Source organism: Petromyzon marinus, chromosome 4 (genome assembly GCF_048934315.1).
Source record: "Petromyzon marinus isolate PM22_M1 ecotype Great Lakes invasive population chromosome 4, UKy_Petmar_22M1.pri1.0, whole genome shotgun sequence".
In the NCBI taxonomy this organism is placed as follows: Eukaryota; Metazoa; Chordata; class Hyperoartia; order Petromyzontiformes; family Petromyzontidae; genus Petromyzon; species Petromyzon marinus.
In genome coordinates, this window is record NC_133670.1 from 853,497 (window position 1) to 870,080 (window position 16,584).

Sequence of the window (16,584 nt, forward strand, 5' to 3'; positions counted from 1 at the left end):
AAAAGATGGTTACGTTTTTTTTATTTTAATGATAGAATATAGTATTGTCATCAGTATGACAAAAGTATACCAAGTTTGCAGTCGATAGCACATTGGGAAGTGGGTTAAAATTGAGTTACAAGATTTGAGGATACGACAACAGACAGAGTGAGTTAATAGAAAATGTCTAAAAATATTGTTTATTTTTTCATTTTTATGATAGAATATAGTATTGTCATCAGTAAGACATAAGTATACAAAGTTTGCAGTCGATACCACATTGGGAAGTGGGTTAAAATTGAGTTACAAGATTTGAGGATACGACAACAACAGTGAGTTAAATAAAAGCGAGTAATAAAAATAGATCTTCGGTTGGCGACCGAAAGTCAATATCAGTTTCGGCCGAAACTGAAACCAGACCGAAAGTTAAAAATTGACTTTCGGCCGAAACCGAAAGTATGTCGAAAGAGGTCATTTGACAACTTTCGGCGCCGAAACCGAATTTCGGTCGGCCTCTACTATCTACGTGACTTTACCGAAAGATCCAAAGAATATGTTCTTCATTAGTTTTCATAGGGGGGCCACTTTTGCTGATAAGACATCATTTTGAGGGCTGCCACACCGGCTGCAAGGGATGTTTTCACATTTGTGTAATATCGGAGGCCACACATCAGGGGCCACACTAAATGCCACCAGGGGCTTCCAGTGGCCCACGGGCCTTGCAATGTAGAACACTGATTTCAACTATTAAGAGAAGTGGGTATGGGCAGGGCATGTCATCCGGGAGTGGCAGCCAAGCAACGAAACGGAACGTGTCCACCAGGCGATGGGAGCGTTTCAATCAGCTCATTGTCAAACCCAATAAACCTAAGATGTCCATCTAGTTGCCTCTTAATCCTCTCTAGAGCAAGAATTGGCAGGGCCGTCCATGGGGTGGGGTGCAGGACCCGGGGAAAACCCCGGTGTGTGGGCCCCCAAACAAACCCGGAAGTATTACATCTGACAGTGTGACGTCAAAGCGTGCCTCCCCCCCCTCCCCAAAGCACGGGGCCCGGGGCAAATTCCCCGATTTGCCGTACTCCTAGGGACGGTTCTGAGAATAGGAATAGGTGACAAAGCCTTTGCCGTTGCACCAACATTTTGGAACAACCTCGTTTCCTCCCTTTAGCATCGTAAATCTTCCTTCCAAAACATATCCTGATGCAGAAGAAAGGTGCTGGATACAACTGCTTTTGCAACATGTGATTTGTAATTTTGACTCTTACCCGTGTACCACCGATAGTTACATTTTAATATGCAATTTTATTAAGGGAATGTGTGTTGTCTTGTTGTGGTCTGAAACTGCTGTGTTTTTGCTGCATTTTCATAAGCTTGCATTTAGTGTTTACAAATCAGCAGGAATGTATGTAATTTGTACTTCCAGTATATACTTTATATTTAGTTATTGTAAGTTGCTTACCTCTTCTCCATTTTTCACTCCTATCGTGGTTTGTTCTAACTTTCTGACCCCCGTGCCCCGACTGGACATCTGTGAAAAAAAGCTTCGAAGCTCATCGGATTCCTCCAGTCTAAATCATAAAGATTCTGAAATAAGCTCGTGTGCTGGTGCTGGGTGGATTGCTGCATCGCACCGGACCCGTGTGTCCTGTTTTGAGTGATTTTGCACCTCTGATTAGCACCGTCAGCTACGTACATAGCCATCGGACGTAGACTGTCACCGCGTCGCGTGCTTTCGGTTGCGCTTTCGCGGCCGTCTGGAGCGCTCTTCCTTCCGATATTAGAAAGCCACTGGAGCAATGCACTTTTAAGTCATTCAGATTGAAAACTAATTTATTTAGGACTGCGTATTGTTGTATTTAGTTCGGTTGTCCTCCCCCCTCGCCTCCGAGTAGCGCGGTTGTCTACGTACGGTGGGAAAGAAGTTCAACGTTCGAGCAAACGAAACCTTTTTTTTGGGCCTCGCGTCCTCCGCAAATGGCCCACTAGGACGGCGGTGTGTTATTGTCATTGTCGACGGGATGACGCGAGTTTTACCCGTGAGAGCCTCGCCGAGTCCTCGAGACTCGTTTTCAGCAAGAGGCTGACACACAGTTTTTCAGTTTTCAGTTTCATTTATTTTGGTATAGCCCTGTGAGCCATTCGGCTCTTGAATCATGGTGCAACCGCGACAAACAAAAAAACGGAACAAGAAAACATCTTAAAGTGACTATGCGCAAACAGAAAAATCCAGGAAAAAACAGCAAAAATCTTCCAGAAAAAGCACCGTACACCAACGCTCTGCAAAAATCCCAGTGGGATGCAAGTCAAACAACAACAACCTCAAGATAACTTAGATTAAAGCCATGATTCTAACTCCGTACTACAACAAAAAAAACATGGCCAAACCAAAAAAACTTTTCGAAATCACCAAAATAAAGCCATTAAAGCAATGTAATAGCGATCATAGGAACTGTGACCGAAATTTCACAATAAACGACATCAACAACATGTACCACCAGTGTTAAATATGCGCAAGGTCGCGAGTTAAAATCCTGGTGGCGGGGTTCGAGGGTTGACTCAGCCCATCACCCCCTCCGGGGTCGATAAAATATATAAATTGCAGTGCACTACCAATTCGGGTTGGAAGTCAGCTGGTGATTGTCCCCTACGGATGGACCCGCCCCGGTCCGCGATCGAGAACGTGGAATTTCCACCACTGGCTCTCTGCAGGGCTGTACACAGGAGATGATGAGCAACGAACTATTCGATGCTCATTTGAGCGGGACATCGCTATCGCTCTGACTGCTGCTGTTCCTTGGCTCAAGGAACAGCAGCACGTGGGTAAAGGGGATAGGGAGGGGGTAGTAATGGCACGCACTACTTCGCGTGAGGGGTGGAAGTGAGGGCGCGTCCGCGGAGGGATTGGCGCTCTGCTACTGCTGGTAGGGGCGGTGAGGCGGCTTGCGGAGGGGTTTCTCGCGGAGCTGAGTGACCCGCCCCCCACCCATCCCAGGCGCTCGTTCCGCCTTAAACAACAACAGCAGCGACCTTTCGCGACGGTACCAAGAATTATAACAACAATAACAATACCAATTATAATCAACAGTTATACACAGCCTACAGGGTCCCATTGGTGAAGGCAGAGGCGAGGAACGAGGCGTCGGCCGCGCGCGGAGCGACACGGACTGAGTAAGGTGGCGCGGGCTTCCTGCTGCAGGTGAGGCCTCCTCCTGGACACTCCACTGCTGGATGGTTCACTGCGTTATCGTGACTACGACTACTACTACTTCTTCACAGTCACCTCTTCGATGGTGTCTCCACAGCTGGATTATAGCTATTACCATTATCAACACCATCAACCACTATCATCATGAACCATCATCAACCATCATGGTCACCACCATCATCACCATAATATCAATTGCATCTACAATGTTGAAATATAACCATCTCTACTATTGGATCATAATGCAGGTATTTATCTCTGTTCAAAATCATATATATTACATCTCTTACTGGATTACAACCATCTCTCGTCTCCACTGGATTCATAGCCATCTTCAATATATCTCCATGCTGTATTGTTACTGTCATTCTGATGTCCACTGCTGGATTATAGCCACTTGTTCGTCAACATATGGTATTAATAACCATAATGCATTACATATTCGCGCCTGTCATGATAGTAATGATTTATAATCGTATCACTCATCTAGTGAAAATCGTAATATGTTATGAGCACGCTATAATAGCATGGATACAGTACAGCACTGCAATAACAGCGAAGGCTAAAGAAAGACAGAGGTGTAGGAGCAAATGCGACCGTGGTTATGGATTACAATACATATGCCCCACGTAATCATGAGGGCATTTTAACCATAATGTTACCCGAATATAACCATTACAATTGTACACTTGTAATGACTAGACAGGTAAGAGATGATGAATAGAGATAATGGTTATGCATCAGTGGAGATGTCAGAGAGGTAACGATGTGTGTCATCCAGCAGTGGAGATTCAGAAGAGATGATCGTGGAGATATGTTATCATCCAGCAGTGGAGATAGTTGTGGGTATCATCCAACAGTGGAGAGACAGCACTCGTATGAGGACATCCGTGTGGGGCTCATGGGGCTGTGGTCATGTCAGAATCAGAATCTGTATTTAGACTCGAGAAATCCGATGAGCTATGAAGGTCTTTTTTTCACAGATGTACAGTCAAATGGACGTAGTACAGTGGATATGCCTTATGTCACAATAATCCCCCCGAATATAATCATAATTGCATACGTATAATACTGCGCATGTCGCAATACTGTAATAACATGTGTGCTGATGAGGTAACATTGCGGAGTTATAGCATCGGTTCCTGCACACAGGCACCGTAGTCATCGCTGTTCCGCATGAGCTCACGTTTTAAACCGTGTGCACTCCTCGCTCTGACACATGGTTTAAAAACACCATGGTCGTTGACAAAAGGCAGAACAACAACTTAAAAGTGCGCAAATAAGCTTGGAGAGATAGATGCACACCTTGCAATTACATTGAGAGACAGAACGAGGAACACGTGGATCAGAAAACACACACGCAGTTTAATGACATAATTCATACAATGAAGGGGGGGGGGACATAGGGGAGGATACGTCGCTTGAAAGGATGATTAAAGGAATTCTGAAGTGGATCAGTGCGAAGGAAGAGCAGAAAGAAGATGAGGTGACCTGCAGTGTAGTGGTGAGTGGGTCGGTGTGGTGTGAGCTGAAGTGTGGTGAGTGTATTGTGAGCTGAATTGTGATGAGTGGGCAAGTCTGTTGTTTTGACCTGCAGTGTGGCGATATAAGACAATATTGATGAGACAAAACGGTAAGTCTTGTGGGAGACCAATTCCTCAAAATGGGTGGAGAAATGAATGCGTGAAGTTCACGGGAAGAGTAACCATGGCGGTAGTAGCAATAGAAGAGTGATAAGGAGGCAACTGACTGCCGGTAAGTGAGTGACAGGAGCTCATCAGCACTGGATCATCCATCATCTTGACTGCTTTACATTGAACTCTATACGGTAGAGCGCAGTGAGGCATAATTTGGGGGTGCTGCATCCTGAATATTTCATTTGCCATTTTCATGTTCCATATTTTCTCCTCCTGTTCACCGTGTGGTTTTAATTGATGTCTCTTCACCTTGCCCCCCCCACCTCCTCCCGATTGCAATGGACTGCCTATTACAATGTTAGTACTGTACTCTATTTAAAGAATGATTTCCATTCAATCATGTTGCTTCCATGGGGATTTGAAGCTGTTGCTTATAACCAGTCTAAATCCCCTCACATCCTGATCTAGATTGTTGATGTTAATTATCTTCGTCTTCTCTTTGGATTTATATCTTAATTTTTGAGCCTTAAATATCCAGTCTAAGGCAACTGCAAGATTATTCTTCAGTTTCAACACATTCCTGAGACTCACTCAGGATTATTTGCTTGTCAGTACACACTCATGCCTTCATTCAATCAATCACCAAACCATGTTTGTAAACAACATGGAGACAAATTAATAACCAAAAAACACGTTACATTTATTATCATCAATCTGACAACATACATTCAGCGTAGAAACTCCGCTTTTACCCACTTCCTGCCTAACGCTTGAGCTCACCTAGATTCCTGCCCAGCAAAGGTCCACCCTCCCTGGCTTGGTCGCTAGGCCTTAGGGCATAGGCGGTGCAGTGTGGGTGGCAGTATGGGGAGGGTGGGCCAGCAGGGAGGGAATGGGCTGGGATGGGCTCTGCAGTCCATGGGAATGTAGCTGGGTACAGTTGTGAGTGAAGGTTCTGGCAAAGACTCAGCTCTGATCCACGTAGTGGAGTTGGATTTTTCGTGTGGATTTTCTCTGGGTTTTTCGCACCACATTTAGAAACATGCATTAGATTACAGTGGTACCTCGGTATAAGTCGTTAATTCGTTACAGAAGGTAGGACTTATACCGAAAGTGACGTATATACCAAACTAATTTTCCCATAAGAAATAAAGGGAATGGAAATAATCCATTCCAGAGTATAAGAAATTATATTTTATATGGCATATTATACATTAATGGGGTTGTATAATGTAGACACTACTTATTACTAAAATGCATACATAAATTAAAATAAATGCCTAAATAAATTACAATAAATTGAAATAAAAATAATATTTTACATCACTTTACCTTGCTGGGAGGAGTTGATAGCCTACGAGGATGGTGGTGAGGAAGGGGAGGAGGAGGAGATGTAATTTTTTGGAAGGAGAGTCCCCTTCCATTAAAACTTCAGGAAGCTGAAATTCTGGGATTTTTTATCCTTCTCTTTTCTGTCTTTTTTCTTGACTTGGACCTGGTTGAAGATCACCAGGTTTGAGTTTTACTAAAAACCTGTCCATTGAGGTTTGTTTTTGCCTTCTAAGAATGTTCCTGAAGTGTGACATTGTCTAGTCATTCCACACAATACTGTTACGGCTTGTTAGAGTCGTAACAGTATTGTGTACGCGGGTACTGTACGCAGTGACTCATCCCGACCAAGCAAGACGTCGTATCCCAAGACATTGTTTTCGTCAAAACACGACGTATACCAATTTCGACGTACTCCAAAGCAGTCGTATACCGAGGTATGACTGTATTTAGATTATGTGGCTGCTATACATTTCCACGTAAACCACTTCGTTGAGCTTTCATTTGTAGCCAGGTTTCTTCTGAAAAAGAGCTGTATAGCTCAGTTGGCCTTACCTGGTAAAATACAAAAAATGTTTTTGTTTAGTTAATTTGTGGGAAACACTGTACTAATTCACAGGAGGCAAAGTTATTTGATTAGGATTATTGATGTGGCCTGTTGTCTGTCTTGGGCCATGCACAAGAAGAAGGACATGAAGCTACAGCAATTTTAGTTTTAAATGAATGTTATTTATGCGTGTTTACCCAGAAAAGCCTCATTGGGTCTCAACGACTCTTTCAAGAGGATTATGTAAAGTTTTCACTGAAGGGGGCAATTTCACTATTGTGTGTAATCCCTGTTGACTAATTAGTAAATATTTTCATCATTGGGATGATTTGCCCAATGCAAGTTAAATTAACTTAATACATAGATTTTCGTAGCCAATACAATGAGCCGTATTTGTTTATGGGTCAGTCCACGCATTAGTTTTATGCCAAAATGTTTGTCATCAACCTTCCACCACCCGACAAGATTGTCACGTTTACAGATATATAATTTATACTTGCCAATGTATTATTCAAATTCTAACCAGTAAAGCTCACCTGAGGCACGAGTTACATCGCATGGTATTATTTAGCTATGGAAGGAAACTGGCGAATATTGAGGAAACCCATGCAGAACAGGAGGAGCACGTCAAAACGCCATGCACAAAGGCGCCTTGGTCGGGAGTTGAACCCAGGATCTTAATGCTGTGAGGCACAAGCGTTACCAATGCACCAGCCATCATAGCAATCATAATCGAGGATCATAATGCATAGAGCCAGCCCGTAACATCCCCCAGGATTGAGAGAAATCGATGTTAATGTTAAAGGCTCTGACAAACAACAACACTTGAGCACCTTTCAGATTTATTGGGGTTACCATTTAATGGCCGAGGCTTGGAACTATCGTACACAATACCGTATTGATTACATGTTTCATGGAGCGTCAAATACGAAGGTAATTCCAAATCGGAGCATACTGACCAGCACAGAGTGAGATTTATGTTGTACAGTTTCATGTGCGTGGGTCTGCGTGTGATGTTGTTGGCCTGTAAAATATCATACAACACTTTTACGTAAAGTAGACGGAGCAGCCTCTCTTGAGCAACATTACCCTCAGAAAAAAACGTACAGTGCCCTGCACAACATTCCACGCATTACACCTACACTTACACGCTGCACCACACCCTGCTCCCTACACAATATCAGATTCAGCAGCCTGGCACATTGTTGGACAATAATAGCATTGTACATGAAGAAAGGTACATAATGTAGGGTATCGCATGACGAGATGCAAGATGATTTTAACTCTACAATATCCCCTTGTGCATTGCACCGTGGTAGGGATTGCTATTGCTTTGGATGTAAGAACCAAGTCAGCTGTTCAGGATAGATTTAATCTTTATTATATTTTTGCTTGTTAACCCAGGAAAGCCTCAAGACCCTTTTCCAGAACACAGCCTACAGGGTCCCATTTGATTTGGAATGTTTGGCCAATACCACTTACAGTGTGTGGGGATCACAGAGGAAACTAATGCAGAATAGGGGGAGAACATACAAACTCTGCACAGAAAAGTGCCTAACTTGGGAAGCGAACCCACTCCATTTTTATCAAGAGGCACAAGTGTTACCACTGAGCCACCCGGCCGTCCACAAAGAGCCTGTAGTAAAGAGCACAGACTTGTTATGCCCCATATAATGGTGGAGACTGGTATGGGCTAAGTAACCTGAGAAGCACTTGCAGGGTGAGCATGGGGAATATTCACATAGAGATGGCGGCAGTCAGTCAAGCGTTGTGCTCTGGGGTGCTCATAATTATAATTAACTGGATGCTCGAGATCTGTGTGGCGTGGGTCCTCTATACACGTCTGCAACACCAGGTCATTATGGTAGAAGGGAGGCCACCCGCCGTGGTGGCGAAATGTTAACTCCTTCGCCTGGCATACAGGAGGTTGTGGGTTCGATTCTAACCCTGACGCCTGTATATTTGTAGTTTGCATGTTCTCCCCGTGGTCGCATGGATTTGTCTCCGGGTCCTCCGGGTTTTCCCTCCACATTTAGAAACATGCGTTTGGAGTATTTGGTTGCTATACATTTTCACATTATAAGCTACTTAGTTGAATTCTCATTTTTTTCCTAGGTCGCTTCTGAAAAAGAGCTATGTAGCTTAGTGGGCCTTACCTGGTAAAACAAAAATATTTCATAGTTTAAATAGCTTCAGCAAGAAGGGCCTAGATTCAACTCCAAACTCAGGTGCCTTTCTGAGTGGTGTTTGTATGTACTCCCCCTGATCTGCATGGGTTTCCTCTAGGTTTTCCAGTTTTCCTCCCATAGCTTACAAAATAATATGAAACTGGTATTGACCAAACATCCCACTGCGAAAACTTAGCAAAACCCTCCTGAAAAAGTCTCGACACTAAGTTATTCTTTTCTGGGTAAACAAGCATAATAATAATCATCCATAATTTAAGCTTTTGATATTCCATTGTGTAAGCCAAGTCCCAAATGGGCTGTCATTTGTCTCTGTTTTTCAGCACCTAGGCTACACAGACCGGCACGTGTATGACTATGATGGAGAAGTCACAATATTCTGAAGATGTAATTAGTAATTCGCCATTCATTAAAGAAAGAGTGGAACATTGGACTACATTTAATGATTGTTTGCCTGCACTGGTAAACCTCCACTACAGGCTGTCTTTGTCTGGTGACACATTTATTTTGTTATTTATGCTGGCTTACCCAAAAAAGCAAGGACATTTTCAGGAGCAGGGTTGTGTCTGGTTTTCACAGTAGGGGGCAATAGTGCTGGTGTGTGTAATCCCATTGAAGTAATTTGCGGGTAATATTTCAACATTAGGATATTTGGCCAATACTAGGTCCAAATTGGAGGGGTTTATTTTAACTTTGGGAGGATACTGAAGGACCCAGAGGAACCCCCTTCTTGCTGTGAGGCACAAGTATTATCACTGTGCCACCCTGCTTCCCAAAATATGGTTTTGCGGTGTGTGTGTTTTTTTGAAGTGGTAGTGCAGCGGTTAGCACACCTCGCTATGAATCCGGCAACACAAGTTCTGTTCCCGCTCACGGTCCACACCAGTGGCGATTATTTGAACCAGTCCCAGGCCTCCCCTCGGTCAATTTAGCCTCACTTGAGTACTTGGTGCGGAGACAAAGGCAGCCGGGTGTGATGCTGTCCACCAACCCCCTTGTGTGGTGTTCTGGCCTTTATAGGTGCAACTCGCAAACAGCACTTGCCCCAACAGTCTGTGAAGGCTAAATGGGGGATCTCTGTCTTTGGTCCAACACAAATTCACAGTCGCTAGTGGTAAATGCAATTCACTATGAACCCGGTGACTTGAGTGATTCCTGGTCACAGCCAACATCAGTGGCTATTAATATCTAAACCTGTCCCGAGCTTTCCCGAGGTCTATTCAGCCTTAAATGAGTACCTGGTGCAGTGTGTAGATGTCCGTGTTTTCATACATGTACATAATTTCACGTGGTTTTGTGTATCTGAACTTTCAGGTGGACTTTACTTTTGCGCCAAGAGAAAAGTATACGTTGGTTCTGAGCAGTACCGACCACAACACCTAAGAGACCATGGCTAGCCAAGGTAACGTGTACATTCATTTCCCTCTTGAAGTAAAGCAAAGGATTAATGTTCATCCTCTCATGCGTGCATTGTAAGTTTTTTTATTATTCGGCCAACAGGGTGATTCAATGGTAATACTTCCATCACAGCAAGAATCATCTGGGTTCTATTCCTGACTTTGGTGCCTATCTATTTGGAGTCTGTATGTTTGCTCTCTCCCTGTTCTGCATGAGTTTTCCTATGGGTTTTCTGATTTCCTCCCATAGCTAAAAACAATCGTACAATGTTTACTGGTATTGGCCGAAAATCCAATGCTGCAAAATCATCTGCATGTTACTCGGTATTACACACAAAAGCAACCTCGTCTCCTGCTTGAAAACTGGCACGATCCCCCCTGAAGAAGATTCCCAATGCTCAATGAGTCTTTCCTTGGTATTCAAGCACAACAATAATAATAGGAGGCTTAGGGGCGACACGGTGGCAAGATTTTATATACCTCGCCTGATATGCAGGAGGTCGTGGGTTTAATCCCTCTCTCCCCTTGGTCGCGTTAATTTTTCTCCGGGTCCTCCGTTTTTCTCCGGTTTTTCCCTCCATTTAAAATTGCGTTTAGAGTATTTGGCTGCTATACATTTCCAAATGATAAGCCGCTTGATTGACTTATCATTTGTGGCCAGGTCGCTTCGAAAAAACAGTTATGTCGCTCAGTGGGCCTTATTTGGTAAACTAAAAATTGTAGTACTTGTGTTGTCTTCAGAGCGCTTGGCTGGCACCACGTATATGCTGGGTTTGAATCTGGATAGCTGTCCGCACGTAAACGAGGTTATCAAGTGTAGCGAGTTGTCGTTTGATGCTTGCTGCTGGCTATTTATATCTGGATAATTGACGTCTTAAATGGCGGAAAATGTTTCTTGTGCTAAAAGAGTGACAAAGAGGAGATGTTGTAAAAATATATAATGCCAGAATCTCAAGGATTAAAATACCAACCATTAATATATAACATTTAGTGTTCACGCCATTCCTACAGTGCAAGGCTATCATCGCGAAGGAAGACACCATGTTTCACAGACATAGACTGCAGTAGTTTAACAGTCAGGGGGCAATGCTGCTATGTGTAGTGCCACTTTAGTAATTTGTAGTGTAATTTTTCAGATTTGACCATGACGCTGGCACACAATGGCCTACTCTTTTCCAACCACACAACGTGTATTTCACGGTCAGTACACCTGCAGTTTTAACCAGGGTGGCCTGCGAGTTTCGAACCACGAACCTCTACAACAAGCTGCGAGCGCAACCCCATTGGGCCCTGTTACCGCCCCAGGAAAATTCACAACTGGGGAATGTGATCGGGATAGAAATCGGTGGCAGGAATTTGACGCTGCACAGCAGACCCAAGAACGCATCACAATGCAGAATGTTTGCAGCTGTTATGCGGAGAGCTTAAATTTCTTGGTGTGAAACTTTTCCCATGGCATCAATTTAAAAATAACTTTTCTTTTCAAAAAAGATTTTAATGCAAAGAAGCCAGCTTTCCACAGTCCTGATCAGTAGGATACATATATAGAACTGGGATTTAGGTTCATGATGAGCACAGTTCACGCTCGTTCACTCACTCGCTTGCTCGTTCGCTGTCTACGAGAGGGAAACAACTCTTGAGGCGCGAGGAACCACAGACGAGCGGGAAGGCAGCGGCCAGAAGGTGAGCCGGTGCAAACAAATTGCCCAAGCTCTGCCAGCAGGCTAATTCATTAGTGTTTATATATATGGTAGGAAACTGGAGCACCTGCAGAAAACCCACGCATGCGAAGGGGCAATGCTTTCCATGCAGGTGTAACAGATGGTGGTTGCTCCACGTATTCTTCTCCCACCTTCTCTTGAAAGACAGGATATGGTATTATGATGTCCACAGGAAGGGAGTTTCACTGCCAACGCTCTCAGGGATGGATTATAGGCGTGTGCCGCCACTGCACGGCAATGTCAGATGTCTTAGAATCCACCACAAGCCATTTGACGGTGTATGGACTCGAAGATTACACTGGTTTTCGTCTGGCCGTTACTGGACTTTGATGCCATGAAAGTGTTTGCCGAAGCAGAAACAACATCTTTATTCTCAGAATTTCCTTGTTTGCAAAAGGGTGAAGTGGCTTTACAATCAGGTGAAGTAACTGTGGGCGGCAGGGTGGCGTAGTGTCAACACTCATGCCTCACAGTAAGAAATTCTGGGTTAGAATCCCGACTCGGATGGATTTCTGTGTGGAGTTTTATTCTGCATGGGTTTCCTCTGGGTTTTCCGGTTTCCTCCCATAGCTAACACTGCACACAATGTAACTGGTATGACCAGAACATCTGGATCCCTACCCTGACGCCTGTGTATTTGGAATTTGCATATTCTCCCTGTTGTCGCTAGGATTATTTTGCGGGTTCTCCGGTTTTTCCCTCCACTATTATAAACATGCGTTTAGATTATTTGGCTGCTATTAATTTCAATATGATGAGGCACTTCATTGAGCTAATATTTGTGGCTAAGTCACTTCTGAAAAATACCTATATAGCTCATTGGGTCTTACCTGGTGAAATAAAAATTGGTAATTAAAATAGTTAATAGTAGAAAAAGTCTTGAGCTCTCTGTCCATTTGATCAAAGGGCATTTTGCTTGTATTTTTATTTATTTATAATGGCACTTACCTAAATCCCCTTAGTCTCTAACTGCACAGACAAGTTATACGGTTCATGATGATCTGACCAAATCTGTATCGTTAAGACCCTTCACCACCTGTTGTGTACAAGCGTTTAACACCGGTAAGTTAAAGAACGATTCTGTCTACAAAATTCTGCATTTAGATATGCGACGTGTCATTTTAAACTGCGTCACGCATCTTCAGACTAGGGTTCATAAAGTGGGACAAAAAATGCAGGGGAGGTCAGGATGTCCAATTCATGATCTATTTAGATGAATGCATCTTTGACCAAAACACCCGAATTGCACCCAGTCTCATCAGATTTGGAAAGGAAGAGTGAGTGTCATGCATGAATGAAACAGGTGTTATATGCTGGTTGTCGGGCTACATTATCAGCAGAGCACAGTGCAGCAAAATCCTTTGTTTTGCTACACTTTGCTCCAACATATATGTTCCCCACCATCGCCAACTTGCACTGACCAGCATGGTGAAATATGAGGCCCTTAGCCAGCAGTGGACTTACACCTGGGCTGTACGTGTACACAGCGGGACGCAATTAAAGTTTCCATTCATTGTTGGTTGTGCTATATCAACTGCCAGATGAAGGCTGCCCCAAGGCAATGCCATCCCTTAGTCTCGTGATGAATCCATTTAGCTCTTGCACGTGGCCCTATTTCCCTATGAGCGCATTCCATCCTTTAGCTGCGATTCCGACGCCAGTCTCAACGCGCAGGTGTCGTCCATTCTGTGTGAGTGTCATGCCCCAAGCCCACTTTTTCTTAACAATCCATGCGGTGCCTGTAACCTGCCTGTGGGATACTTCATCCACGCATTGCTCTTCCCGTTTCTCAGTGTAATTCCCAATGTGTAATTCTCCGTGCTTATTTTGCACGATTTTTAACTTGTCTATTTATTTTATTCTTGAAAAAAACAAAAGCTGACTTTTGAAAAGCTAAGTGGGAGAGGTGGGGGCTTGGTGTTTGTCACTTGCAGCTGACTTCATGGAGCTGGACATGCAGCTGGAACCTGACCGCAAGGTGCAGGTGACCCAGTGGCAGCAGCAGTCCTATCTGGACTCGGGCATCCAGTCCGGGGTGAACACCACGGCGCCATCGCTCAGCGGCAAGGGCAACCCCGAGGATGGAGAGGAAACGCGCGTTGTATATGAGTGGGAACGGACCTTCAACGCGAACCTGTCGCACGACCACACCCCGGGTATGCACCACTTTCGATTTAGCTTTCTTGTTTCATTTGGATATATGAATTAAGTGCACAAAGGAACCTTATGGCGGGACTCCAGGGTCCCATAAGCCCCTGGCTCTCGCATAAACTGCGTTGCGACGTTATTTTATGTCTGTTGAAGGCAAACGATACGGCAATCTATTCCTCTCAACAAACTCTACACGATGCGCTAATCAAAGTTTAAACGTTTATTTTTTTGCGCGCATTCGTCCTCGCTGCGCTTGGACATCATGACAGAATGATCCGCGCCAGGTGGGTCGCGGGGTTTATGTGCGCGGTGGGACGTAGTCGTCAAAAATAAATAAGGTAATTACGATTTTCACTTTCATTTATCGGGCCCCCGGGATCCCGCCAAAAGGTTCAATGGCCCGTAGGCTCATTCAGAGGCCCGTAGGCTCGCACAGAGGCCCGTAGGCTTGCAAAGAAGCCCATAGGCTCACACAGGCCCCATAGGCTCAAACGGTTGCTACAGACCCACAGAGACCCATAGGCTTGCAGTGTTCATGATGTGATCCACTTCGATCCCGACCCTGATGCCTGCTTATTGGGAGTTTTCATGTTCTCTCCATGGTCACGTGGCTTTTTCTCCAAGTCCTCTGGTTTTTTCTTACACATTGAGAATCGACATGTGTTTAGAGTATGTGGCTGCTATAAATGTCCACATGATAAGCCACTTCATTGAGCTATCATTTGTGGCCAGGTCGCTTCTGAGAAATAACTGTATAGCTCAGTGGGCCTTTCCTGGTAAAATGAAAAAAGTTTACTTGAGGAACATCGCCCCCTACTGTAAAAAATTGGCAAAATTGGAAGACTCCTTCCCCCATCTAAAACCAGGCCGACTCCAACCCCTAATACAGCTATCACCCCTATCATTACCCCTGTCACTACCCCAGCCCCTCCACCTCTCCCGCCCGTCCTGTCACCATAACTATACCACCACTTTGAATAACCCATATTCTTTATTTTAACCACTATCATCGTATGCACAATTTTATAATTGTTGTAAAGCGCCTTGGAGTAAGGCGCTTTATACATATAGGTAAGATTAGATAAAGGTTATCATAGTGACGCGTTCTGCGTTGCGCGAAAAGTGTTCCCAGGACGGAAGAACCAACTGCGTCACAGCAAAAACGCGTGATGTGCGCACCGCGCATTAAGCGGGGACTTGGTATGTATGTAAGTTGAACTTCTGTCCATGCACACCGTGGAGTGCCACGGTGGTGAGGTGTTTCTCAAGTGATCTTTGCTATTCACAACAGATGTCAGCACCAATCTGCCTGTTGTACCACTCAGCAATCATCTTGGCATGGATATCCCAAACCTAAATATTTGTTTTCTTTTGTAATTCTCAGAGCTGGAATTTGGCCAAATAAAATATATAGCCAAACTTAACGATGTTATTCATTGTACGGTCGTTGAGTGACCAGGCTGAGATGTCATCTCTCTCGCCTGGTATGCACGCAGCTGTGGTTTCAATCCCGACCCTGACGTAATTATATTTGGAGTTTGCGTGTCTCTCTCCCCATGGTTGCGTGGATATTTTTTTCTGAGTCCTCCGGTTTTTACCTACACATGTTGAATCAACGTGCGTTTACAGAATTTGGCTGCTATAAATTTCCACATGAGCCACTTCGTTGAGCTATAATTTGTGACCAGGTCACTTCTAAAAAAGAGCTATGTAGCTCAGTGGGCCTTGGTAAAATAAAAAATAGGTTAGTTTAACTTCTTTCGCACCGTGCGTAGCCAACTGTGCTAATTGGTTGCCGCAAGGATAAAAGTCATTCTCACAACGGGTGGGCGAGTGGTGGCGCGGCGGTCCTTACGCCGCGCACTTTTCCATGCCCACAGACGCCGAGAGCCACTTTGCGTCGACGCGCGCCCAGCGCATCCGAGCGGCCATGTTCCCCGAGACGCTGGAGGAGGGTGCGCAGGCGCCGTCCACGCAGTTCGATGCCGAGCAGCCGACCAACGTGCAGCGCCTGGCTGAGCCGTCGCAGATGCTGAAGCAGGCCGTGGTGAACCTCATCAACTACCAGGATGACGCCGAGGTGGCGACGCGCGCCATCCCCGAGCTTACCAAGCTGCTCAACGATGATGACCCGGTGCGTGGGTGACTAGGCAATGTGGCAACCTCCACATGTGCACAGACTCATTACACGCACACACACACATACTACACACACTACACAGACTCCCTACACACACAGACTACAGACAACACACACAGACTACACACACGTAGACTCCCTACAGACATAGAATTCCTACACACATAGACTACACGCACAGGCTCCATACACTCACACAGGCTCCATACACTCAAACAGGGTCCATACATATTCTTGGTTCTTTCGGTAAAGTCACGTAGAAGGGAAACAATAAAATAATAAAAATATTAAA

The 16,584-nt window shown here is 44.7% G+C and overlaps 1 protein-coding gene across 2 annotated transcripts in view; it reads left to right on the forward strand.

The window, feature by feature from the left end:
* The first annotated feature begins 2,906 nt into the window (after positions 1-2,906).
* The window catches only part of LOC116938855 (catenin beta-1-like), a 48,612-nt gene continuing 34,934 nt past the window's right edge, over positions 2,907-16,584 (forward strand). Inside the window, exons 1-4 of one of the 2 annotated variants that reach the window (XM_032946576.2) lie at positions 2,907-3,175; positions 10,198-10,285; positions 13,936-14,157; positions 16,033-16,286. In XM_032946576.2, coding sequence (XP_032802467.1) covers positions 10,273-10,285; positions 13,936-14,157; positions 16,033-16,286 — 489 coding nt within the window. In that variant the 5' untranslated portion in view covers positions 2,907-3,175; positions 10,198-10,272. The remainder of the gene's footprint in view (positions 3,176-10,197; positions 10,286-13,935; positions 14,158-16,032; positions 16,287-16,584) is intronic. The other variant, XM_032946578.2, reaches the window with a different exon arrangement.